The sequence below is a fragment of the Lissotriton helveticus genome, chromosome 9 (genome assembly GCF_964261635.1).
Source record: "Lissotriton helveticus chromosome 9, aLisHel1.1, whole genome shotgun sequence".
NCBI classification, from domain to species: domain Eukaryota; kingdom Metazoa; phylum Chordata; class Amphibia; order Caudata; family Salamandridae; genus Lissotriton; species Lissotriton helveticus.
In genome coordinates this window covers 511157776-511185377 of record NC_136070.1, presented here as the reverse complement: position 1 = coordinate 511185377, position 27602 = coordinate 511157776, and the positions used below count along the sequence as shown (strand labels likewise).

The following is a 27602-nucleotide window of genomic DNA, read 5'->3' as shown; positions in this document are numbered from 1 at the left end:
GAAAGGAATTGGGAATCTGTCTTTGGGGGCCCCCATCAGTGCAAGGCCGCCAAATGGTGCCGTAGGGGGCACATATGGGGCCCCCCTGTTGATCCCTGCACCCTCAAGGTGCGTGCCACCAGGTGCATGGATGAACTGCACCTCTGTTCTTTGCAATGAGGGCATGCATTCCGTTCAGAATGCATTCACCCATTGTAAAGTGTAGGTTTGTGACCGAACAGGGTTCGGTCGCATCCTACTTCCTGGGCTGGAACCGACGACAGGAGGCTGTTCAGTTCCAGTTCCAAACCGATGACATCGGAATCGGGCCCTAAGTCTTGTGGCAAGCCTGAAGGACGTTTTTTATTGTTGACTCTCTAAAGTTTTGCCCATCTATAATGGCTAAGAACTTGTTAAATTTGGCAGCTGGCTCACAAATAGGACCAAAAGTTCTACATAGGGGGGGTGCAAATTTTGGCTCAACTTCTACCTTCTCATATAAAAATATTTTGAAGTGAAAAAAGCACCTAAGAAGTAACATAAATCCAAATATGATTCCAGTGATTGTGGCTACTTCGCAGCATATAGGTCGTCTAGGGTAGGTAATATTTCTATAGGTAAATTTGGGGAACTGAATATCTTGTTCTCATAATATGCTTAGTCTCTACCTTTAGTAGATGTTTGTAGAGTCGTGATTTTTTAAGTGAGGACTCTTTTGTGAACCATTCATAATCGGGGAATACCATTTCATAGCTGTTTGATTGCAGGCTTTTTCCCGTCAAAAGGTTAAATCTGTGATTAGTAACAATGAGTTGCTTTGTAACACCTAGATTAACAAATTCAGCAGAGTAATTTTTCCAACAATGAATAGCTTCTTCTTGTTTTTCTGCTATTGACAGTACAGTGATCAATCCACAGGAATTGCTTGTGGAGACTATCTTGAACAAACTTAAATGTGAAAATAACGTAAAGCATGTGTCCTGTAAAGACCCATATATAATTTTCATTAAAGTTTTAATTCCATATTACTTTGTTGATTTTGAAGTTTGTGACTGAGGAAGATATACGCCTAAGCACTAGAACTTTGTGTCTCTTTAGTAAAAATGATTTCCTTCAAGCATAATACAAAATATCCCAGTGTAGAAGATGCCTTCTTTTCTCCTAGTGCCCCTCTGCATTTTCCCTTATCAATGGGGTCAAGGCCCATGTCCTTAACAACAATTCTTCCAATTGTAGAAGGCCCACAGTCCAGCGCCTCTGGTTACTCAGATGCATCACAGAGAGGACCCATCATTGCTAACTCGTTGAAGGTGCTGAAGTGTTAATGAAGGCTGCCCTTCCTCTGCGTCATCCAAGCTGTCAGATGCTATGTTGAGGGAGTGAACTACATATGACTGGAGCTCTTCCGCTGAGGGACTGACCTCTGGTACAGGTGTCTTAGTGAGAGGCATCCCCTAAAGCCTCAAGCTGGTGGAAAAAGGATGGAGAGCTCTTTCTGGGGTGGTCAAACTCGCATGACCCAATCTGAGCACTCCTTTAATTGGGTTTCTTTCCAATTACATGTGGAGCATAATGTGAGCCCTTCATGGGTTGAGGGCCTTTTCCCACCTTATCTTTGGTAGTTGCAACCCTTAAAAAACCCAAACCTTCCTGAGTCTCTAGACTTCCTCAAATTGATTGTAGGCATGTTTAAGACCCAGTTCAGGGAGGCCACATGGGCTAGTTGGCACTACAGGGCCTCAGTCATAAGGGTTGATGTTGTTTGCCTCTGATGTTCCTGGTCAGTCCTACAAACTGGGTACAACCACTTGTGCACTTGACTTCCAGTGGTTGTGATAGCGAGCAGTCATACACTTCTCAAAGAGGCAGGCGTGAGGTGCTAGAGATCATTGTCAGCAAGCACACATTAATATAGTAAGTGGTTTGCAATCCAGCGCTTGACATTTAATTAGAAAAGTACTTTAATGCACACTAGAACTAAACACTACACACCTGACAATGTATTCAATGTATTTCAGCGTCTTGGCACTAGAGTATGTCTGTGCCTCTCCCAGTTATTGGTACTCAACTCCCCTTATGATCCAGGTGGATCCCTCTCTGGGGCAGTGCTTAGAGAGAATAGGCTCTGGTGCACATTACCCCAATGCTCTTGTAATTGGGCGTAGTCTCTTTTGCAGTTACTCCTTCTCATCAACGCGCCTCCCAGTCCGTGTTACAGTTAGCATTCTTGGTGGCTACTCTGTTCCTCTTTCACCACTCCCCTTATGCTTTCATTTCCCTTTGGTTTCCAAAGCAGTTGTGTCTGCAGTGGTGTATTGTCACAGGCTGCCAGGGGCTGCTCGGAGAAGTGTTGTGTTTTTTATGCCCAGTCTTTCAGGTTAGCGGTCTAGCCCTGCTCAGCCTTTTTGGGTCCAGATGAGAGCAGCCATGCTGAAGGTTAAGCTTTGCTCAGGCCTAATTAACTGGGTGGGGACCATAGCCTGGGGTGGCTCCTACATTTGAGCTGAGGAGCGTCGACCTACAAAGAAGAACCCAAACCAGAGCTGAAAAATAAAATGGTAATAAAGTTTATTTGTTGCTATTTTATTTTTCAGCAGCCAACCCGTTCAGAGTGGCAAGACGGGACAAAGCCCATTCTGCCGAGTGGCAGCAGGGAGCTGTGCGCTAAAGTTTAAAATGCACATGTCTCTTTGGCCATCATGTCTTGCGACGGCCAGCCAGACATGCACATTTTAAATTTCTTTAACCTAGCTGTCTTAGACAGCAGGGTTAGAGAAAGCGCAGGCCTCCATTGCTCTTGATAGCGCTGAGTGAGGCCATTCTATCCAATCCTGGCGCGGTTCTCATGCTGGTGAGACCAGCACCAGGATTGGTTAGGGGGTTGGCTGGCTCCCGCATTGAAACTTGCCTTGAGAGAAGACCGAAGGAGGAGGACATCGTGTTGCTCAGGAAGGTAAGTGTATTTTATTCTTTTTTCTTTGTGTCACTCCACCCCACTACCCTTGGTACATGGCAGCCACCACTGCCCATAGACAGGTCACACCACATCTTTACAATTTGGATACAGTGGCTCAGGTTATGACGCAGCTTCACAATTTGGGCACAGCAGCTCATGTCACACCGTACCTTCACACTTCAGACACAGCATGTCAGATCATGCTGCAGCTTTGCTCTTCAAGCACAGTGGCTCAGGTCATGCCACAGCTTCAACTTTTCCCATTGTAATTACCAGGGAGTCTGGGACATGCTGGTACTGAGGCGCACAGATCGCTGTCTGTAGTCTACCACTTATGCAGACCCAGAATACTTGGGGTCATGCGGCAACGCCCTCTTCCTGGACATTCGTTACATCTGTAGCGTTGTCTGTGTCCTTCCTTCTCTTAGTAGGCAGGCAGGCTACCTTATAGGTGCTTCAGTACAGGTGAGTAGCTCTTCAGCACAGGGTAGACTCAGGTGATGCCCCCTCAACTCTGGAAAGCTGGTTTTCAAGCAGACACAGTCACTAGTTGTACAGTACTCTTCTGAGTACTCTACAAATAACCCCCTTTCTTAGTCATAAAAAACTTAGTACTGGAAGAAGAAGTGCGCCAGTAGGTTCCACGTTTGTACATTCAGAGCAGACAGGAGCTGGAAATCCACTGTCTACCCTTTCAGAACCGGGTTGGGGTGCTTCTTCTTTCAAATGTCCTCTCTTGGCTGCTTTTCAGACACAACCTTTGTGTAGAGTGATGCTTCTCTCTGCAGGGTAGTCTGCAATTTGGAGGACCCACATCAGAGGACAAAGAGTTGTACATAATATGCACCTGGCTATAAACAGCAACACTGAAACAGTGATGAGGGAAAGTTAAAAGACGCCTAACCTAAGTGGTCCCATTCATCTTTAGCATTAGAGACTGCAGTCCTACCCTTCACCCCCACCATCTACATGATGGGAGGGCTACAGGAAAACTAAGCAGCTCCGTACTCAGCTAAAGCTAGTTTAATATCTTAAGGAGCCTTATCTCCTCTTTCTCCACTTCTCTGTGCAGGTCTCCTCCCTCCTGTTTCAGGAATGTCAGAAATACAATTTTACTCTCTGGGAAAAGACCCCCCTTTTCTTCCCCCATCCTGCCCAATAGGCCATGCCTGGGTTATCCTGAATGGATCCCATTGGCCTCCATTATTATGGCATGCTCGTACACACCATGCGCACAAACATGCACTGCATACATTTAGGATGCTAGCGCTAGGATCTTTGTAAGCCCATAGGAGCAGACCTTTACATACGTGGTCAGTAGCCCTCCACTTCAGTGAGACAGATAAGAAAGGTCTTGTCACAACTAGGATTTACAAAAGATGGTACACTGCCACCTCCACTCCATGTGCTTAAGCCAAATAAAGGTACACTACTTGATGCACCCCTCCTGGTCACAGCACAGGTACAGAACCTTACTCACATGCCTGGACATGCCTAGGTTTCTGCACACACACTAGACTAGTGTAAGATTATGGCCAACATTAAAAACCAGGTCACCAGATACACTCAGTCAGGCACTCAGGGTAGGGGAACACAAGTGTACACCATGCAGGGGACACTCCACTCCCAACAACATGGAAACAGAATTATGGGTATCAGTCTCTCCTCTAGTACTTTTGCACAAAGAGTGAAGTACCACGGATGGCCTTGCTAAGGGCTTTGCATACACAGGCTTATATCCTGGTTGGACCTACTGTGCTTCTTAGAATTTCTGGTCAACTTGTGTGGGGGCCGGGTGCAGCTGAATCGCTGGAACTTGAGATGTGGTTTTGTTGATTGCATTGATGCATGAATGATTGTACACCCCACAAAAGTTGGAGCATGGTGATCAACACCGCTGCACATGAAGGGGGAATCCTCAGTACTTCATCATGCATCAGTCCCTTCTGATTGTAAAGATTTCATTTATATTTTGTAAATGGTTGGGGGGTTTTCACTTTGTTCCTGTATTCTCTCTGACAATGGAAATTTAAGCTAGAATACCTTTCAGCTACAACCATCAAAATGTTTAAGGTGCTGGTGGATATGCTTTCAGTCCGTAATCAAACATTTGAGCATGTAGAAACAAGATCGACAGCAAGATGCATATTCAGAAGGGTAAGGCAAACTCTGTGGCACCAAAACCTTTGGACCTGAAGGGCTTCACATGCTGAAATGATTTCTGCTTGGTAGACGTTTGTGATAATACAGAAGGTCTGGGCCCAGTGGAGCACTGCTGTCACAAATTAGTTTGAGTCCTTTTGCATCCTTGAAGCAAAATGTCTGATGGAGAAGCCAGGGTTCACACTCTGTTCGTCTTCTAGATGCACGTAATAATCATGTACAAGAAGCGTGCATTATATACAGATATCACAGCAGTAGCCCCATGAAAGGTGGCGAAAGCTGTAGCCTTGTTCTTCTAAGGACTTTATTATGATTACTCTGATGTTGGATGCAATAATTATTGCACCAGATAAAACCCCTTAATGAGGTGTTCAAAAATGATAGAGTACCATACGTATTGCCTTTTCTAAGTTTTACCCGGAAAATGGGTCATAACATGTAGATTTCGGTGCTTACCACAGCAGATTCTGGATGTCCTGGTATTTAACAGACATTTTCCCCAGGTAAATTTCAGAAAGTAGGACCTGCCAAAATGTGCCAGGGAATAACTGCATTGTGCAGTCTTTGTCACATAACTCGTAATTCCAATACATGGGGTAGCACAAGTTGCTAAACATGCTGCAGTATGTATCCTAAAAAATATTGGTTTCTACCTCCCAAGGATATAAGGAATTTGCCTTATTCTTTGAGACACCAAAGGAGGAGCACACTTTTTATGATTATGGCCTACTGGATTGCAACCTTAAATAGATTATCTTAGAACCAAAGGCTAGTCAGACTAAGTTAAACTTTCCTCAACCCTCCTGTGGGAATCATTTTTCTGTGTTATTGTGTGTTGCTCCATATTAGGGTAGTGCAGTGTTCACAGATTACTTAGCCTCTTGGGATTCTCAAGTGCTAGGTAGAGGCAGAGAAGGGGCAGAGTTGAAATGAAGAAACCTTTTCTTTGTATATGATAGGCAATGATTGCTATTAGAGAGCCTCCAGGGCACTTACAGTAAGATGAGGGGGCAATGGCCTCCTGTTATCCTTTGCTACGTATAGTGGGCTAGTATGCCTGCACAACTCGAATGGTAGTGTGGGTTGGGATTGGGATTAGGTGCCCTTAGCTGTTTGTTAGGATTATTGAAGAGGAACTGTTTCTCAATGGCTTTGGTTGCATCTACATTTTTTGTCTAATTGAATCCATTTTACATTGTGATGTGATTCTTGCCCTTGCCCTTTTCTGTGCATGAAAGGCTGCAGGCCAAACATGTTAATTAAATAAAAAGTGGTTTTAGTTCGTAGTGGCCTTTAACATTTTAGTCTGTGAATAGTGACACAGTGCCTATAGGAATGCTGATATAGTACTCTCTTCTAGACAGCAAAAGAAGCAATGTATCTACTTGTAGTACAAGCAGGACATTGTGAGGAGTATATAACACTCTCCAGATAGGGGAAGTGAAGGGTTGTAAAATTGAGGAAAGGGGGAGGGTTAAAATATTTGTAAATTGTGATTCACATATCCAATGTAGTGATAGTATTGGTGCACATCAATTTAAGTATGGTGCAAGAGTCTATTTGTAGGCACACTACTACCCTATCTATGAGAGGGCAATATATGTCCGCATCTGCCAGACATTTTACTATACAGACAAGAGTCACACTGAAAGTTAAGGGCATTTGAGGGTCTGTCAAGACAGAAGATTCCAACTTATCACATAGACTTCTTATTGGTAGTGATTTTTTAAACAGGAGACACACACCGGACACACCAACAACAGAATCACCACCTCCCACATGACCCTGCTCCCATGGTCCAAACACTACATCATACATTTCAAGATACCTGCCCACCAAGCCACCTCACCAAAGTACCCCCAAAACACCATCAAGACACAAAGGCAAAGTATCAGAAGAAAATGCCAACCCAACCACAGTGGGAACCTTGATGTAGACACCAAACTCTTCAATAAATGGCTCGCCAACTTTGCCAACCGCACTGCTCCCACCAGACAAAAGACCTACAATAACAAGAAACAACCCAGTCGATACACGAATGACCTCAGGCCGTCCAAGCTCCACTGCAAACAACTTGACAGAAAATGGAGACTCAACAAAAACATCACTGCAAGATCTACATGCAAGAAAAAGGCCCTAATTCTCAGACTCAAAGCCAGCTCCAACAAATGTGAAGAAGACTTCACCATTGTCAAGGAGTTCTCCAATCCTCCAGCAGCCAACAATGACATCTTCCCATCCCAAGCACTCTACAACAACTTCTCAAACTTCTTTGAACAGAAAATTGCCATGATCTACTACACATTTGACCCACAGCGCACTGATATGAATTTCCCCGACCAGCTGGACATCTCCTCCATTGCCAGACAGATGCTAAGCAAGTGGAAGCCCCTCTCAAATTAAGAAACCATTACCCTGATGGATACCATCCACTCAGGAACCCCCTCAGACCCATGTCCCCACTTCATATACAACCTTGCAAGAACCATCAACTCCCCCGTGCTCACTGCTATCATCAACACCTTCATAACCATCGCTGCCTTCCCATCTTGCTGGAAGAATACCAAAGTCAACGCTGACTGAAGAAACCAGCAGCAGACCCTAACACCCTCAGCAGCTACAGACCCATCTCACTACTACCTTTTCCAACTAAAGTCATGAAGAAAGCCATGAATACCTAACTCGCAGAACACTGAGAACTCCATCAACTCATAGACCGCTCTCAATCAGGTTTTTGCAACAACCACAGCACACAGACAGCCTCACTGCGGCCACTGATGACATCAGAAGCATCCTCGACCAAGGAGAAAAGATCGCACTCATCCTCCTCAACCTCTCTGTAGGTTTCAAAATTGTCTCTCACAAGTCACTCATCAGAAAGCTTCAGCACTTCGGTATCTGTGGACCAGCCCTGAAGTTGATATCGTCCTTCCTCACGGACAGAACTCAACAAGTTAGACTTCCCCCTTACTCCTCAGAACCCAAGAAATTAATCTGCGAGTCCCTCAAGGATCGCCGCTCAGCCCAACAGTCTTCAATGTCTACATGACACCCCTCGCAGACATCGTCGGAGTCCACAGCATCAACATAGTATCCTACCCTGATGAGCCACAGCTCATCCTCTCCCTCTTACTGACTCAAACAGCACTGCAAAAGCAAACTTTGCCAATTACATAAGCAAATCACTGCTTGGGTGAAAAACAACTCCCTCCAGCTCAACACTACAAAACCAAAGTCCTTATCCCCCTAGGATGCCTCTTGGTGACCCTCCGAACTTGTCCCCCCACACACCGTTGCGGAATATGCCAAGAATCTAAGGGTCGTCCTGGACACCAACCTCTCCATGAGCAGACAGATCAATGGCGTTTCCTCATCATGCTTCCACATCCAGCGAATTCTATGCAAGATTTTCAAGCGGATCCCACTGATCACCAGACGAATGGTCACCCAGGCTCTAATCACAACTAGACTTGATTATGTAAATCCCCTCTTCATCAGAATCTCAGCCCATATCCTACACCAACTCCAAACCACCCAGAACGCTGCTGCCATACTCGTCCTTAACATCCCGCAAAATAGCCACATCTCTCCGTACCTCAATAATCACTACTGGATCCCAGTCCATGAAAGATGCAAATTCAAACTACTCACGCATGCCAACAAAGCCGGTCCAGCTTACCTCAACCACCACCTCAACTGCTACCACCCCACCAGACATCTTCGATCTGCATCCCAGGCCAGAGCACACATCCCTCGCATCAAAAAGAACAGAAGCGGTGGACGCTCCTGCTCATACCTCGAGGCCAAGTCCTGGCTCAGCCTCCCGAAACAACTCACTATCTCCCCCACCATAATGGTTTTCCAAAGGAACTTTAAGACATGGCTCTTCCAGGTAAAATAGGCATGATCTCATCCTCCCCCCTTCAGGCTTGCCCTAATCAGCGCCTCGATACCCTCATGGGTGATTAGCTGCACTCTAAAATTTCACATAACATAACATAGGAGTTTTCCAAGCTTAACAGCATAGTAGGGTAAGGTGGTGGGATCATCATAGTCCACGAAGAAGTGTGGTGTGGTTTTCCATCTCACACATGTTATTGTTTTCTTCCTGTCTGGCATTAAGTACACACTGAAATAAGGGGAGATATGCCCTGGTTTGTAGTTGCACTGCTGGGTCACAAAGTATACTTCATTACAGTCCATACATAGGTGCCGATCCCATCTCTAAAAAATATTTAACTAAATGTGCTGTGATTGTGCCCATGTTGCAGCGATTTCCACCGCAAAAATATTGTATTGTGGTGACATTTGTTGTATGCAGTGAGTTCTAACACAAAGTACTGTATTATTTTATATGACTTAAAGGTAAACCAAAGTTTTTCTTTTTTTTTAATAAAAAGGTAGCTATATTTAAGGCAGTTAGAAAGAGCACCATTATCACAAAATTCAAAATGGGTACAAAAGAGGTCACTAGTAAAATAAATGAATTCCCAATCCATTTCTAATAATACTGTGCTGAAACTCATCCTACAAGCTATGGAATACTTCATCAGTGGACTAATGTAATTCAACCAAATCAGATCACCCAGCACAAAGGAATTTCACTGACATAACTCAAGGCCCTTTACGTCTTTGAAACCAGCTGCATCCCCTACAAGGCCGCCATAAACAAATCTCCATCATACCCACCTGGCCGAGACACTAGCCAACGCAGGTGGTCTACACCACACCAGGAGCAAAGACATTGCCATATTGGTAACAAGGTGGTACAGAAAAGCAAAGACCTGAAGACAAGTCATCTCACTCTAAACAACTAGGATCTGGGGCAGTATACTGATTGACATAAAAACTACCCCCACCCTTCTACAATTCAGAAAGAAACTGAAGACACACTTCTTTGCATATCATTATTACTTTACCCAGTAACTGTCCCTTTTTTTCCTATTCAGGTAGAACTGGAAGCTTCGCCTCTTCACAGAACATTATTCCCTCTCCCTTTAGGTACCCTGTGTCTCTCTTTAACATTTAAAAAAATGTATCCTGCCAATTATGTCTGCGCTATATAAATACCCCAACATAAGTAGCACTAGATAGATACTGCATACATCAGCAAGATAGACTACCTACTCCTGAGTCGCAAGGACACATTGCATTTACATTTTCATGGGTTTGGAAGCTAAAGCTGTTCTTTCTAACTGTATCAGTCCATGCACATTTCATAGGGTTTATCTTTCTCTATTACCTCCCCATGGACAAACATGTAGTACACAACTCAAAATCGGTCAACCTCCAACTTTACCTAAGGAATAAGGAGAGGAATCCTTTCTCTAAATGACTTTTGAACATCTGAATGTCACATGGACTTTGGAAAAGCCATCCTGCTGGGGAAACGCCATCCTGCTGGCCTTCAAAAATCTACCTAACTAGCAATTCCTCATTAGGTGTCTAAACTCACCAGGCAAGCAGATATGCACACATTTGACCCTATTACGGTGATCCTCCGAGATCTTCATTTGCCAGAAACAATTTCAGACTCGCCTCTACATTTATATTGCTCTCTCACAGCCGCTGTTACTTGTCTGATTTGCTGATCATCTCTGGTGGTTTCAGTGGAAGGAGGTTTCTGAAGGAAACATGCCTCAAGTGACTCCATCCCTGATGCTGCTGCCAAAATATGGAACTCAAACCTATGAACTCATCCATCGCTCTTATTCTTTCGAAAAAAACTACAAGTTTTCCTCTTTTGAAGATTCCTTAGTGGATGATCAGATAGAGAGTGGGGAAAGAGAGGAATGCACTGGCTTAAGAAAATAGAAAAAGACAGTCGGAGAGACAAAGAGTGAGATTAACTTCTCCCAAAATAAACTCATGAACCCTCTTGACATAGAACGTGGGTGTGTGAGGGGATTGATCTCACAAGAAGAATGTTTAGACAATGTCTGCACTTGAAAGATACAGGGAGGCACACCCCTATCCGGAGCCGTATCTTATAAAGTGCCCCAGGGGGTGCAGTGGGCGTGTGCACTTGCTTTCCTATCCCCAGGGGCACTTTGGTTTTACAGAAGGGGCTGCAGACTCTTGTGCGCTCACTTCTCCAATACAGATTCAAAGGGAGCATTCCCCCGTTAGTATGTGGGCCTGACCCCTGCTAATGAGAGAAGCACTCTGACTCTGCACCAATGCCATATTATGGAAACAGGCACAATGTGCGCCGCAAAGCAGTTGTGCAGAGTCAGTGTAACCCCTCCCTCTCCCCAGGGACCCCTCTGAAAGATGGAGAGGATGCCTCATGGACTCCTCCAAATATCTCCTGCAGGCGATTGCAGTTGCACTCTGTACCCGCCTGCAGCGGGATCTCAGTCCCCCTTTGTAAAATAGAATGGGTAATGCCTGCAGTGGGAAAGATGAACCTACTGCTTCAAACACCCGGACTGCCTTTCACTAATACGCTGCCCCCAGGGCAGAAGCATGTGTGTGTGACTGACCTGATGGCAGCACATTATTTGTAATAGGGAACACAGTCACTCTCTACACCCTGCAACCCAAGTTAAGGGTGCCCCCTGCTCAAACAGGGACTGTGCATAATATTACCACTGGAGTGCTCTATATAGCAGCTGGTTAGAACACAAAAGCTGACTGGGGCATGGAACAGGGCCCTCATCTAGCATGGGCTTACACTTTTAACCTTCTCCTGACATGTGTGCACTGTGTTTTCTCTTGGCAGTTAGAAGTCTCAGTACTCAAATCAATAAAGTGAGAAGAGCTGATCCATAATAGCTAAGTTAAGGCACTGGATAGAAGGCATATGCATACATTTCACCTCTTAAAATCCGTGCTTCTTGATCCTTGTTCCAGCTGAGGTGCATGGTGCGGATTTGTTCTCCTTTCCATTTTTAGGTTAATTAAGCGGGTAGTCAGCCCTAGTATCTTACTCTTCATACATGGAGTTTACCAAAGCCAGCAAGTTTCCTCTTTTTACACAGTGTTGGTCATTCTTGAGGCTTGTAGATAAGGCCACAAACAGGAATTGTTTTGGATTAATTCTCAGCCATGTTATTTCTGAAGTGAGCTTGCAAAACACCTTAAGCCTTTGGTATATCATACAACTTTGTAACATCAAATCTGTCATTGCTCGATAAATGCTTTTTGTTCCCCCAGCTTTGCAAACCCAATTAGAGAAACATAGTATCCCTTCTAGCTAGTTGCTACAATGGATAATATGTTAGTCAAAAAATAGGTCTTTCAGTCTTTCTGCTGTCTAACAAATCACACTCAGGAGAGGTAGACCCATATAGTAGCCTGTCCAGGCCCAGGTTGAGCAGAACTAAACCATAAAGCAAAAAGAATGGGGTGAGTCAGACAATTTCACAAGCTGATACGATTTATTGAGCTATGTATTTGTGATTTATTTAACAAAAGCTGAATTTTGTACTATCAGCAAATAACATGTATTATTCCATTTGTGTTTTTATAGAAAAAAGATCAAAGTTCCAATCTGTCATGGGCCTGATAAACCATCCTCGAAGCGTTCATGCTGAAATGGCCTATCGGCAGCTGAGAGGAGGGCCAAATATATCTCCAACGTACATAGCACAGCAGGGTGGCTCTTTGAGAAATGCACATATTCAAGCAAATAGCCAAGAACATGATGGCCGGTAAGGATTCTTAAGATGGGGTCCACCGTCTTACTCGTTCACTGAAGGCTGTCTAACTTTAACGCACCGTTATCCTTTAAATTACTGTTGTAAGAGGTTAGTTTATTGCCTAAGATGGAGTTGGGCTGGTATGACCTTCTGCAGGATACTCTTGTTCCTTCTTGACTTAATAAGCCGCAGCAAAGTGCATCAGTGAAGTCCCAAAATTACGCAGAAACTTCAGTGTGTGTATGTGAAAGACTATAACATGAAGTCTACGTTAACGGTTTCCCTGCATTTGTTCAATTAACAAAGTATATGCTTGTTTTCCAATGCATTGTGACACATACTCGCAAGCTTCATCTGTATGCTGAAGAGCACGTTTGCTTTTTAGCTCTTGAATCAATAGCTTAATTTATTGCCAACATTTTCAAATCAAACTTGAGCAAAATAGAAAGTTTAAAATGACTTGCACCTGTGTAATACCATTTACTTAGAATATCCTTTTATTTGAGTTGAATTTAGCTTCTTGTCTTCTTTCTGGAGCACTCTTCACTTCCCCAGTACACCCCCCCATTAATTTTCTTGACCTAATACTGTTGTCTTGCTCACCCCTGATGGCTGAGCCTTTTACTAGGTGGGAGCTAATTAACAGGACCATTGAATGATGCAATCCTTTGTAAACTGTAATATGCTCTACTACTTATCGCTGAGCATAAGTGTCTTGAGATTTCTCCCCTATTTGATGACTGTATGTCTAGATTTGGGCCACTTACTTTATACCACTTGGGGAGTGGCTGTTGGACTGGTGTGTTAGCTGGAGCACCATTAATAGGGGCGCCTGAAACACTTATGTAGCTTCAAGACCCGATGTTGTTTGTATATGTGTTGGCGAATGTATGTACATCTGTAACCTCCCCCTGTGATCAAGGCAGTTAAGGTGATGGAGATGGAGTTTGCCACATGAAACGCCATCGCTTTAAATCTGGGAGTGTGTCATAGCTCGATAAATGCTTTGTGTTCCCCCAGCTTTGCACATCCAATTTGAGAAGCGTATTATCCCTTTTAGCTAGCCGCTAGAAGGGATAATATGTTAGTCAAAATATAGGTCTTTCAGTCTTTCTGCTGTCAATCAAATGACATTCAGGAGAGGTATACCCATATAGTAGCCTGTCCAGGCCACAGGCTGAGCAGAACTGAACCATAAAGCAAAGAGAATGGGGTGAGCCAGACATTTTCACAAGCTGAACCCATAAACCCCTGTATACTACTTCCCATCTCCACCATCCTCTGCTTTTCAGTTGGCCATTCTCAATCCCTAAAACTAATGATGGAGTGCAGCATGCTTGCTACTGCTTCCTTGTAACCCTACTCTGTGACCATCCTGTAAGAAAGTGTATTATTATATGGGGTGGGGAGTTGCCAACCTCAAGCCATCATGATACTAACTTGTCAGGGTGAACCCCACATTCACTAAATTAACCTCAGCTCACACCCCTAGTAGCTATGGCACAGTGCAGACAGGCTTAACCTAGGGTAACGTGTACAGTTTGACTGCAGTACCAAAACATTAATAATGTCAAGACACTAAGCAATAATAATCTGAAACAACATTAATATAATAGAGTAAGATTTGATGAACAAAATGATATGAAAATGACAAAAATCCAATGAGGAGAACTATAGTTATGAATTTTTTACGTTTATTTTTTTAATAACACATTTTAATGACGTTTTGAATCTGCCCATAGAAGCAGCAAATCTTTGAAGTTTTAGATAAACACAGCACCAAAAAGCACTGAGTCCCAATGATAGCCTATTGAAGCTGTAGATTTTGTGATTTAGTCTTTTCTTATGGAGCTCAAAAACCTCTAGTGGGGCAAGTATGAAGCTACAACAGAGGAAGAGTAATGGAAATGGGGCTTGGAATTTATAAAAACAAAGGAAGCTGGCTCTATGTATCCAAGGAAGGTGCAACAAAATTGACCAGGTCTGTGTAATGAGGGTTTTATTTTATTGTACACCTTCTTCCTCCTTTGGGAAGCCAGTTTCTCCATGGGGAAGTTTACGGTAATAACTCCTTATCCACGGCTTCAATGAGGTCCCGGGCTCTCTAAGCCTTCTCCAGGTATGTTCAGGTGTCCCCGGGTCCGGTGAACCAATATGTTCGGCATAAAAAGAAAGAGAGGAGAGGATATAAGGGTGATGCATGCAAGAGAAATGAGGGAGGGGAGTGAGGGTCCACCCAAAACCGTGCTACATGTCTAGTAATGAAGTGATAGTGCACGGGTACAGGGTACGAGCAAGGAAGCAAAGAAGACTTTCCACCCTATTCGTCCGTCTTTTCCCTCCTCCCGACCCAGCCCGCAAAGCGGTCTCGTACCTGCGAAAGCCACGCTCCTCCGGGAGGGTGGCTGGGCGCAGCGTGGGGACAGTGCCCTCCTGGCTTTCCTGGGATCCTCGTCTGGTCTCCAGGTCCGTTTCCTCGTCAGGGGTTGATTTTTCTTTCCTTCGCTATGCGTTTTCCAGCCTTCCGGTTTCTCTCCCTCCGGTGAATGTACACACCGTCTTCCAGGGTCTGCTTTCTCTTATTGGCCAAGTGAAAGTGACGTCACTACTAGGGGCCGGTCCTCCAGGGAGGCATTCCAATTAAAGGAGCCACACTTGTTTCCAGTGTCTGCGTCCAACAGGTTCCTCAAGGGCATGATCCATTCATCCTGCTGTGGGGAGTCGAGGGCTATTGGAGGAAGTCACACACCACCAGTCCTACTCTGGTCTTGTATTACCCTGGGTCCGAGCGGCCTCGTGTCAGACACCTTTGCCATAAGGTCTCGTAATAACCCTGGTTGTCATGTAAGTCCAAAATGCTTCCAATTCCCTGCTTTCCAGGGTTTCTGTAAGCAGGCTCCCCCTACCTTAGGAACAGCACTTTTGGGACGGTGCTCACTCGAGCAGAGGCCCCTGGAGATCCATTCCTGGTCCAGATGGTAGTAGTCAACTGATGACTTCAGGAAAAAAGGCATCTCACAGCTTGTGTCCTTGTAGCTATGTAGGAGGTCAGCCAACTGACCCTTAAAGTCCACTTCTTTGTCCTGGGTACAAGAGGGAGCAGGTCCAGCCCTGAGGGCTTCTCTAAAGTCACAGACAGCAGGTCCTTTCCTCTTCCGATCTTCCAGACATCCAGGAAGTGTTCTGAGGAGGGTTTCTTGGGGTTTCACATTTATGGTTGACACTAACCAGTGGATAGGTGATTCCTGGACACTCCCTAACCAATAGGACAAAAGTTGCCATTGGCAACCCTACTCCCTTATTCAGTAGTTCATGTTTGCCCTTCTGCAAACAATCCCTGAGTGTCCAGGATGGGGAAAACCTTTCTCCCTGGTGCATAGTTTTTGTGTCCCCCAGAGATGTGGCCAGGTAAATAGGCAGTCCCTTCCCCTAGTGTGGCCAGTGAGGAAAAAGGCTTACCCTTCTTCAGGTCTTACTATGAATGGGCATGATTCACCTCTACATAATTGTTCCTGGGTCCACCCCAACCATTCTTCCTGAGCTGATATTGATCAAATGCCCCATTCCTCGTTAATCCGTTTACCAGGCCTAAGCCATTTTTCTGCTCACTAACATTCAACTTCACCAACAAATTGGACTTTTAATAAATATGACAAATAGTCTCTAAATAACTATTTTATCTGTTTCATTTAAAAAGTTACAGATTAAAGTTTATAATCTGAACTTTGCCGTTTTCCAGCTACAGCCTTGCCAGTGAAAATATGTTTCGGAGTCTAATAAATGGAGTAACATGCTAACTTTAATTTTGCATGTTTCACTTCAAAATATCAGACTCCCTACCTCATAGGCGATGATGTGTACTTAGCAATGACTTATTATTTTTAAAAACAGGGTTCCACACCAGTCTAAAATGGTTATTTTTACAGTCTGACAACAATTTTTTTAGGCAGGGCACAGGTGGAATTCAACTTCCAGGCCTTGCGTGTATTTCTCACACCAAAAAACAGGGATTTATAGGCAAGTTAAATATGCCAGTCAGGGTTAAGCCAATGTAACCATATTTTAAAGGGGGGGGTGGTTCACAGATACTTTACTCCTATTTAGCAGGGGTAAAGTGACTAGAGTTTAAAAAACACCAAAATTAGTGTCCAGAAAAAGGCATTGGGGGGACTATGCAGAAATGGCTGATTTGCCACACTTCCTATTTCTCCTCCCTTTTAAAGACATGACCTCATTATTTTGAATGGTATGATACTTCTTTTCTCTACTGATTTTCGTTTATGTTCCTCTGAAGTCGGATCACGTAATGTGCTGTGACTGCTTCTAACTTTTATGCTATTACTGAAAACCTACACTAATAAAGAAGTATTCCAGCAACAGCAAAAAATACAAATTTGATAACCAGTGCTTGGCTCACTTTTCGAGATACAGAAATAACCCCAGCATTATTTGTTCAGAGGGCTACTTTTATGCCTTCAAGTCCTCAAAGCTTGTTTGGGAAAGTTGTGAACTGTAGTTGTCTTCTTCTTCTTCTACTACTACTACTACTAATAACAATAATAATAATATTCATAGGAATAATACTAAAAATATTAATAACAAAGTATTGTTAATATTATTAACATTAGCATTCGCGTTATTGGTATTATTATGATAATAATAATAGTAATAATACTGATTATGATAATAATAGCTTTAGGGGCCAGCTTCATCAACAATTGAACTTTATATTAACAGAATACTGTTCAAAATATACTTGCTTGGCTCATGTTAAGTAACTATTGTACTACTTGAAATACACCAGGACATTTGTGTAGTAAACTTATCCATCATGCCCTGAACATCATAATACAGCAAAAATTTCCCCCAAGTGTTTAGCTTTTCACCATACGTAGGTTTGAGTCATCATTCTCGTGACTTGTAAACGACAAGGATATATATTTCTTTTTTTGTCTGAGAACAATTCTAATGATAAAGTTCTTTTTAATGTAATATACACTTTTATATTATTCATTATTACGCATTGTATTTGACTTCACAAATGTTATTTTTCCTTTTTACAGATTGCCGAACAATGGATATTCTAGACCAACCTGAGCCAACTGCAGTGAATGTGAACAACATGCTGGAAAGCTATTCTTTATTTAAAGAATATTACAAAACCTTTGTGGTACTTAAAGTGTGTTTTGTAATCCCCCTTTGCAGGTTGATGCTACCAGTGTTCGACATATATGCTATGCATGTTCAATTAATTCTGAATGAAGTTTCCAACACTTTGTTTCAAAAACATTCCTAAAATAGTTTTAAATATTCATACAGGAATTGACCGAGATACAAAGATAATAGCTTAACTGATAAGACATTCAGTTTGTTAAGTTCTAAATATCATTTTACATGGACTATCTGGGTTGTGAGCTTTACAAAGAAATAATGTTAACCTCCATGTGAAATGCTAAAATGTTTCCATTTGTACTAATGATTTTGGTCAATGTATGCAGTAAAATGTGTACTCAAGAAAACTGTTTTCAAACACAAGTGATTAGCTTGATTAAGGTTTGATGGGAGACATGCTTTTCATTTCTCTTCTGCGCCTTCAGGTATACTACCTTTGTCTGCAACTTCAGACATTTTGTGCATCATAGCTAGATGTCTGGTCATCCAGCTACTATTCAATTTATTTTTATAATTCCATGTGGTTTTGTAACTTCATACTCAAGCACTTGTCAAGAGCAAATATTCTATTTGTTCTTGATGTTATATGTCACACAGAACTTTGAACTTCTAAGGATTTTTATGCACTCAACCTTGCAGCCAGCCTTTCAGTACCCTGGCATTGTCCTCTCTCAAATAAACCATTTTATTTGTCGAAGGAATTGAAATGTCTGGATTAAAATGTTAATTGTGTTGGGTGGTCCTTAAATTAATTAGCCAGTGACCTGCCCATATTCTATTCCAATGTGAATGCTGTAAACCCTCCAACATTGATGCAGGGAGAAAGCACATCTGACTACGAAGTAAATATTTTCTGAATGGGTGAGGTTTGATGCCACATGGTTCCTTTTTCAAAATGTAAGTTTCAACAAGATGTATCTATTTTGTAATCTACCACTTGGGAAGTTAGATCTGATTCTCTTCTATGTACTATTAGAAGATATTGTCTTTCTCTGGATGACTTAAAGGCAAACATTTTCTTCATGTCTACCAATATCTCTGCTGCTTTTAAATGATTATTTTGAGATTCATTTTCTCCTATGATGAACAGTGATGTGTTGCTTGTTCTCCAAACTGTGGTTAGGTTCCATGCACAGGAGCTGCTCAAAATAATTTTAGAAATAAAAACGTGCTAAAGCCTAGCCATATATATAGTCTGCTTCAAACTGTTTAATAAAAGGCAAATAAGCAGCAGCTTTAAACACCTAAATAACAAACTGCAATTAATGCTCAGAAAGCAACAGTATCTTATTTGCTAGAAGACTGTTAAATGTTTATAAGGGTTGTGGGAAGAGGCCATGACAAGAAAAAAGGATGAGGAAAGCATGAAAGTTTTAAACTGCTTTTTAAATGGCATGCAAGTTCAAATAAACAAATGTCTTGGGGCAATAAATTCCAGTAGGTCACAACAGCCACTGACAAAAGCGGTCAATCTCCCTCCTCTACATGAGTCTGCACACTGCTGCTATATTACAGAGTAATGGACTCTCAAGGCAATGTTGGATGAATTGAAGAATTTCATCTGTAAAATTTGAAAAGCGATACCAGGCCTATGGAGAGACTAACACATGATGCATGTATTTTCCTCTGTTTGAGGATGAATTCATGAGGCCAGGCAAATGGCTGCTTTCTGGGGAGACTGCAATCTCCTATGTGGTTACTTTACCGAACTGGCATAAGAGCTGTAGTCACAATTGTGAAGTAACAGTGGCCAGAATTAACCTTATTTGATCTCAAGATGGGAGACTAGACCTTGCAATGCATAAAATGTTTTAAGATGGGTAAAAAGAATTAACTTTGGTGAGTGGCCAGCATTGAACGTAAACTATATGTGCTGAAATCGTTGCACAAGCTTTTCCCATTTCTGTAACTCAGAAATGCCATGTCTAGAGATGCATTACTCAACCAATGACTAACCCATTGGTTGCCATTCTTACAATAACACTGTGTTGTGATTCTTTATTTGGGGATTTGGCATCAGGTCTTTGTAATATCTAATAAGTTATAGTTTCCCATAGCAAAATTATATGGAGTGTACACAATTATCGTTATTTAACTTAAAGACGAGGGTCTATGTTATTTTATGGTCCTTTGCTCCTGTTTTGACATGGGGTCCATGTAACATCTACATTATGGATTCTCTAATGCTTTCATTTGTAGACAGTACTTACAATTATTTAACAAATAAAGGACAATAGAGGAAAGAAGGTATCTAGATGGTGTTGAGTTCCTTTGAAGTTTGATCTGCATTTCTGCCAGTTAGTGGAGTATGTTTATATTGTTGGTATTATTTATGCCTTGTTTTAAAATGTACAACAGTTGTTCAAATTTCTTAATTGTAGAAAGTACTATAGTTTAAAATGCACTTTCTTTTACCCAGTGTTATTGAACAACTGTTAATGAATGTGCAGTAACTTGATTTTATGAACGTTTGTACAAGGATTACTGCCTAAACATTTCTGAAAGTGAATAAAATCATATATGGAAAACATGTCTGTTTTTATTTTTTAATCTGAATTACCATGTGCAAATTCTTACGTTTTATCTCTTGGTCATGTGGAGAGAGGATATTTGGTTCACTGAGATCCTTCATATATAGAAGCCTAATTGGTTGATACCTCAGCATTAAATGTATTGCTGTTTTCAAATAATTTGTTGGTGAAGCTCACCATTGAACAGATACATCAGAGCATATAGCTTGTTAAAGAAACCCCTACAGCCAGCCACACCAAGCTCTGAAGCTTCTTCGTAGAATTCACCACCACACTTTTATGGTACTGTGTGGTATTGTTCACTGCACTTTGTTGTTTTCTTCATGTATAAATCGAACACTGTACTCTGTGGTACCTTGCTCAACATCTACTTTTCATACATCTTGATGTATTATGTGTGGTTCCTGCCCACACCTCTCTTCCCAACATACTTTGAGGGAGTTTTTCACAATTTCTTGTGGCACATTGTGCCGTGTGCCATTTCCGCACACCTTTCACCTCAACCTGCTCTGAGGGAAATGTTATTGTTTCATGTGGTACTACCACATCTCACGCACATATCACATATTGCAATTACATTGTTTCATGTGGTACTACCACATCTGGTTCATAAATGATTGTATTGTGTCATGTGGCGTTCCCACATCTACTTTTTATTTACCTTCTTTAATGTGGTACATCTTCATCCTATGCGCATTTTACGAATTGCATTTACTTTGTTTCATGTGGTACCACCACATCTTAAGTGCTTTTTACTTATTGCATTTACATTGTTTCATGTGGTACTTCCACATCTCGTACGCATATTATTGTATTGTGTCATGTGGCATTCCCACATCTACTTTTTACTTACCTTGTTTAATGTGGTACATCCACATTTTATGCACATGCTCCATTGTTTTATGTGGTGCGTCCCCACATCTACTTTATGTGGTGTGTCCCCATATCTATTTAATGTGGTCATCCCACTTCTGCACTCACAAATTGTTTTATTTCGTCATGTTGTGCGTTTTGATTTCCTTGTTTTCTTCTTCACTTTCTTGATCGTACTCTTGTACTACCTTCCTGTTGGCCCAGCCAGCTTTCATGATCTTTGTACCTGAGTCGCTTGTTGTTTTTGTTGTGGGAGTGCGTTGCTTGTTTTGTGGGAGAAAGGGAAATGGGTGATTGAGTCCTCTTTTGTGCCTCTTGTCTTCTTTGTTATTCCTTCCCACTCATTACTTTCTCTTTGCGTTTCTATCAATTTACATGCACTTCATTTATCATCTTATCTTGCCATGTTTTTGATTAATTCTTTTAATGTGACTTTTGTTATACCTTTTTAGAGTTTCTCCCTTCTCATTGTAAAGAAGAGAGATGTTGTAGTGTGCTGCTCAGCCAGGATGTGTGTGTGTTAGAATGTTAGAAGTTAGAATGTTGAAATGTCTTGAGTCAGTTGGTCTATGGGCTGAGCAGCATACAGGCTGCTCCTGGTGGGGCTCACTTTCTATGTACTTTCTTACTTGTAACTTCATCCTTCAATAAATATACTTGAAGTTACCAACAACGAACTGACATTCATTTATTCTGTTCATTACAATCTGTATAAGAAATCGGGAGCTTAGTCAGCAAGCATCCAGCATGCTAATTTTCGTGCATATATCTACAGGGACAAAAAAAGTTAAGCCTGGGTAAAAATAAAAAAGTGATTTGCCATTTTATCTCCCATACGACATTTTGCTCTCACCCAGAGCTAAAATCGCTGAACAGATTTACACCAAACTTTAAAGCATTAAAGTAGACCTTTACTCAGAAAGTGTTCTTTTGTTGGTTTCAGGGGCGACTCCATTAGGGCGGAGGAGCGTCGCCCCACTGCTTTCTCGCTGTGTGAGAAGCAGAAACATAACATGGTATTTTAAATACCATGTTATGTTTCTGCTTCTCGCGCTGCCCGGAACGGTATGCCTGGTTGGGGGCGGGCGAGTCGGTGAGGAGTGGCTTGCCCAATGCTGTGGGCCCTGATTGTTTGATCGGCCCTCTGGGGCTGACCAAACCAGTCATGCACACTCTGCATTTTCTCTAAAGAAAATAGCCTCCTTACAGGCGCCCGGCTGGCGACGTCCGCACCAATCACATTGCGGTCATTGCAGCATTGTGACTGGCTGAGGGGAGGGAGGATGCCTACCCCCTGATGGGGGGCCTGGCCAGGAGCAGAGGTGGCACGGGACCCCGGTAAGTGAAGTTTTTTTATTTCATTTTAAATTTCTCCTTGAGCGATCCCCCGCCCCCCACCCGGTAGTCATGTGAGCCACAACTGGTTAGTTTGGTGTACATCTGTTCAGTAGTGTGTGACATAATAGCATTTAAATACCAACTGTTAAGTAATTCCTGTCAGGTATATTTTGAATTGTTTGAAAATTTTAATTAGCTGGATAAGTGCTTGGAATGTTGTTTTTTGCACATATGGAAACCCTCGAGTCTGTTGAAAAACTGTGTACAGCTAAGCAGGATCAACCTCAAAGAAGTTTGGCCCCAGAAAATTGCAAAGGGGTACCAAGAAGCATGGAGAAATGAAGCCTCGCACCTGGAAAAGACACCAAAACCAGCATGTGACTACATTTTTTTTGCAATGCTGTTTATTGATTCTCAACAATCGCATCCAAAAGTGCAAGTGTAATTGTCCACAGTAAACATTTACTGAGCATTGCAGATTTAAAATCACTTCTGACTTGAAAGTATCATGTTAATTTTTTTTAAAAAAAGGGAAAAGGCACATGCTTTAACATGTGTCTGACCACAAAAAAAGCAAGCCCTTGTGCCCAATCAAAAAAACTGTTACATTCACTGATAAATCACAGTTAAAAATTGAGTTATGAGTTTGGTTCAATTATGACTAACTCCTAGAGTTCGCCAGTTATGGTTACCAATGCCTAAACTAAGAACCTAACTTGCTCTGACTGCCATTCTCAAAACTCTAATTTGCAAACAGTTCGGGAAAAAAAAGGAAAGAGCAAAAAATAGAGCAGCATGTGTTGGATGTGTTGATAACCATAACTCCTGAATTTTTGTGGTTTGTCACTTTTTGAGCAAGAACCATGACTCATGGTTTCAACATTTAATCAATATTAAAATCATTTACCTACGAGGTAAAGTACTGTGACTATAAAGATACTAAAACTTACCTGCGATGTAATGTCTCCTCTTACGTAGTGGGTCACAGTGTAACACCCATTTTGCAATGGTAGCATACCCTATGCATGCTCTAATGGTGTCTTCATGATATTGAAATAAAGGTTTATATTTTTATATGGCTACCAAAATGACAGGTAATGCAGTGCTACTTCTGTGTCCTTGGTATCTCTCTTCCAGAAAAAATTGTCAGACTCTCAAGAACGTATAGTATCAGGAGAAAAACATTCATTTGCAAAAAGTGTGTCTGATGATTTCAATAGTACTTGGAAATGTCTTCTTGAGAAGCTTTTGTGAGTAGCATAAATGAAGTATCTTGACCTTGGATCTCACTCAACTCCTGTTCCACAAAACACATTTTGTACCACACCCAGCTGATGATCAGACTTAGATGTCATCCTAAATTGGCTTATTGCATAGTCCATGTAATGACTGAGGCATTTAAGACTTTTGGATCTCCTAGTGGCCCACAATTTCAAAATCAGTACAAACGAGCACTTCAGAAATTTAAGAGCTGTAAACTTCCAAAGAGGGTGCCATTATAAAAGAAAGTATCACATGGGATCAGCAGTTGCACGTGTGTCCATTACCCCCAAGTTCCACACACTTTCGAGATTCCCCTTCAGGAGATATGCAAGAAGGCAGTGTGGTCACTGCTCTGCTTATGTGCCAAGCACTAGTGCCGAACTTTAGCTCCTTAAAAAAGGGTAGGCCATGTGCAGGAAGTCATACATGGGTCAAGTAATTGATATTTTTAAAACTGCTATTGCTGGAGAACTGCATGTGGACTTGCCAAATAATCTCACCTAATAATCTGCCAAAGTGGCTGGAAGTTATTTCCTGGGCAATGGCTGTATGTTCCTTAAAAGAAACATTCTTGAGCACTTCTCAGATTGGTACAATCTTTTGTAATAATTCTGGTCACTCACAGATTCGTTTGTCACAATTTCCTTTTTATATTTACTCTTGGGCAATGTTTTTACCTGGCACTCTGCACGGCCACCTCCAAACATTTTGCCTTCACATCTCCTGAATTAATTTTTGTTGGCTTAGGGACTCTGTGCACTTTACCACTGCTAACCAGTGCTAAAGTGCTTATCCTGTCCCCCTAAAACATGGTAAAATTGACCTATTATCTTGATTGGGGTTAGAAATGGGGGTCTCTTGTTGGCAGTGGTATACACCTTTGTCCAAATAGGGACCCTTGCTTCTAGTCAGGGAAAGGGGGATACACTACTGAATAACCCCTTCTCACCCCCTTGGTAGCTTAGCACGAGCAGACAGGCTTATCTCAGAGGCAGTTTGTAAAGCATTTGTGAACACGTACAGTAATACAGTGAAAACACTACAAATGGACACCACACCAGTTTAGAAAAATAAGTAATCTTTACTAGACTTAACACAAGACCAAACGACAAAAATCCACAGTACTGTAAATGAAATATGACTTTAGAATGGTAGAAACAGCTTAGTTCAAAGGGTCGCAGGGAAGGTGATGCGTCGGTTCCTTGCTTCGGGGGAGGTGATGCATCGGTTCCTTACTGCAGCGCAGGGCAGCTGAGGCGTCGGTTCCTTACCAGAGAGGAGGTGATGCGTCGGTTTCTTTTTGTGATCCGGTGCTATGCAACAAGATGGTGCCACGATGCAATGCGATGATCAGGTGCGATGTGACAAATGGCCTCTTTGATGCGATGCGACAACGGGGATGTTATGCAAGCACACCCGATGGCCGTACAGTTAAGTCGATGATCTTTGGAGCCGGGACAGGCCCTACGACACTCTTCTCTGGTGATGCGACGGCGACCTCTGCAGCGGCGGCATGCTTCTCAGGTGATGCGACATGCTTTGTCGGCGATGCAATGGCGAACTGGTGCGGCACGCTTCTTCAGCGATGCTTCTCCTCGTTCGGTCGCTCTTCCAGCTCCCAGTGACAAACATTCTCTAGGGGACCTGAACAGCTGCAGGCATCTCTCTCTAGGTTAGAATTCCCAGCATGGAAATTCAGGGGGAGCTGGTGGTGAAGTCTTTGTGTCCTTGAGACTTCAGACAGGAGGCAAGCTCAGTTCAAGCCCTTGGAGACCTTCCTCAAGATGACAAAGCAAACAGCAAAGTCCTTTTCTCCTTTCCTTGGCAACAAGAAACCACTGCAGGCCAACCCCAGACAGCAAACAGCACAAAGGCAGTAATCCTCCTTCAGCTTCTCCGGTTTCTTCTCCTTGGCAAAGGTTCCTCTTGATTTTCCAGAAGTGATCTAAACTTCTGGGGTATGCGTCCCCCTTTTTATACACCCAAATCCTTTGTCTCTGAAGGCAGAGAGTGTCTGTACCTAGTCCAAACCATTTCTGGGTGCATTCTGCCAGTACACAACTTATTCCTTTGTCAGTGTGGGCCAGGGTCATCAGATTCACCACAGGAGGTGGAGCCAGCATTGTTGAAGGCAGGTGCAGCCCTATTCAGGCCCAGGTGCTACTCCTCCCACCACTCCCAATGCAGATAGGTCTATTCAGCCTAGTGCTGATTCACCCTGTCTCCTGGAGCCACCCCAGCCCTTGTCACTCACAAGCCAGACAATCAATACACAACCTGGCAGAGCCAGGCTGGATGGTTAAGCAAGAAAATACCTACTTTCTAAAAGCGGTATTTTCAAACACAGAATGTTAAAAGCAACTTCACTAAAAGATGTATTTCATGATTCTGAGTTCAGGCATACTAAACTTGTTTTTCTACCATGTTCCCTGGGTCGGTTAGGATTATAAGATGTTATAATCAAACTTCCCATTCTGGCCTATGGGAACAGGTAGTATTGCAATAGTGAAAAACGAAATTGGCTGTAATTCACTATCAGGACCTGCCACACACAGCATGTCCTACCTTTCACATTCAAGGCACCCTACCCTAGGGCATACCTTAGTGGTGGCTAACAACATGTAGAAAAGGGAAGGTTTAGGGACTGGTGAGTGGGTGCACTTACCAAGTCAACATGACAGTCTCAGACTTCACACAGGCTCTGCAAAAGCAGGCCTGTGCCACATTTTACAAGCTGCTTCTGTGGGTGGCACAATCAGTGCTGCAATCCCACCAGCAGCATTTGATTCAAAGGCCCTGGGCACACATGGTGCACTGTACTAGGGTTTGACAAGTAAATCAAATAACCAGTCATGGAATCACTAATCCATTACATTATTTTACAGTAGGGAGCACTTGCGCTTTGGCAGTGATCAGCAGTGGCAAAGTGCCCAAAGCATCTAGACCAACAAAAACAGACGAGGCAACCGCAAAAAGTGTAAGGGAGTGAATGGCACTACTTGTACCTAGGACCTGGAATTTAAATGCTACTAGTGGGCCTGCTTTTTAAAGGAACAAGGGAACCCAAAGGCAATAGACTAGGGACCTTGGGCGCTTAATTATTCATAAAGGCAGAGGTCCCTAGAACATGGAAGTTGAACACTTGAATCAACATACGCTAAATAGTCAGTATGTTCTTTGTCTAGCCGGACAGAATTTTATTTTGACAGATATGAATAATAACACAAAATTGAGAGGTAGTGTCAAAGGGGCACAGCCTGTGACCCAACAGAACAAGACAAAACAGCAATTTTTAAAGCAAAAAACGGGCGAAGCGGTCTGTTTCCTAGTATTCAGTAGACAGACTTAATTCAATCAAGGTACCATTGTGCAATACATTCTAAGTTTTTAGGAGACATATGGTACATAGGTGTCGAAGTTTCGATGCCGAAACTTCGATGTGTGGCATCATCTTCAGGACAGTAATATAAAGCATGCCTGTCTTGAATTCAAACAATTGCCTTTCAGTCACACATAACAGTTAACATACAATTATTTACAGAAGGAATTGTGAATGGAGAAAATATTGGAAAAGAGGAAAATAAATAATAATGTTTAAAATCAATTTTCTAGGCATGGCATTCAGTGACTTAGAATTGTCATTTATCAAGTGCAAAATCGTACATTTGATGTGATTACAAAGTA

The 27602-nt window shown here is 42.5% G+C and overlaps 1 protein-coding gene across 1 annotated transcript in view; it reads left to right on the top strand.

Annotated features, from left to right (window-relative positions):
- Positions 1 to 20441, top strand: part of LRRC9 (leucine rich repeat containing 9) — a 1011210-nt gene extending 990769 nt beyond the window's left edge. Inside the window, exons 32-33 of the mRNA XM_078660357.1 lie at positions 12573 to 12753; positions 17805 to 20441. Of these exons, the coding sequence (XP_078516483.1) occupies positions 12573 to 12753; positions 17805 to 17838 (215 nt within the window). The 3' untranslated portion in view covers positions 17839 to 20441. The remainder of the gene's footprint in view (positions 1 to 12572; positions 12754 to 17804) is intronic.
- The last annotated feature ends 7161 nt before the right edge of the window (positions 20442 to 27602 follow it).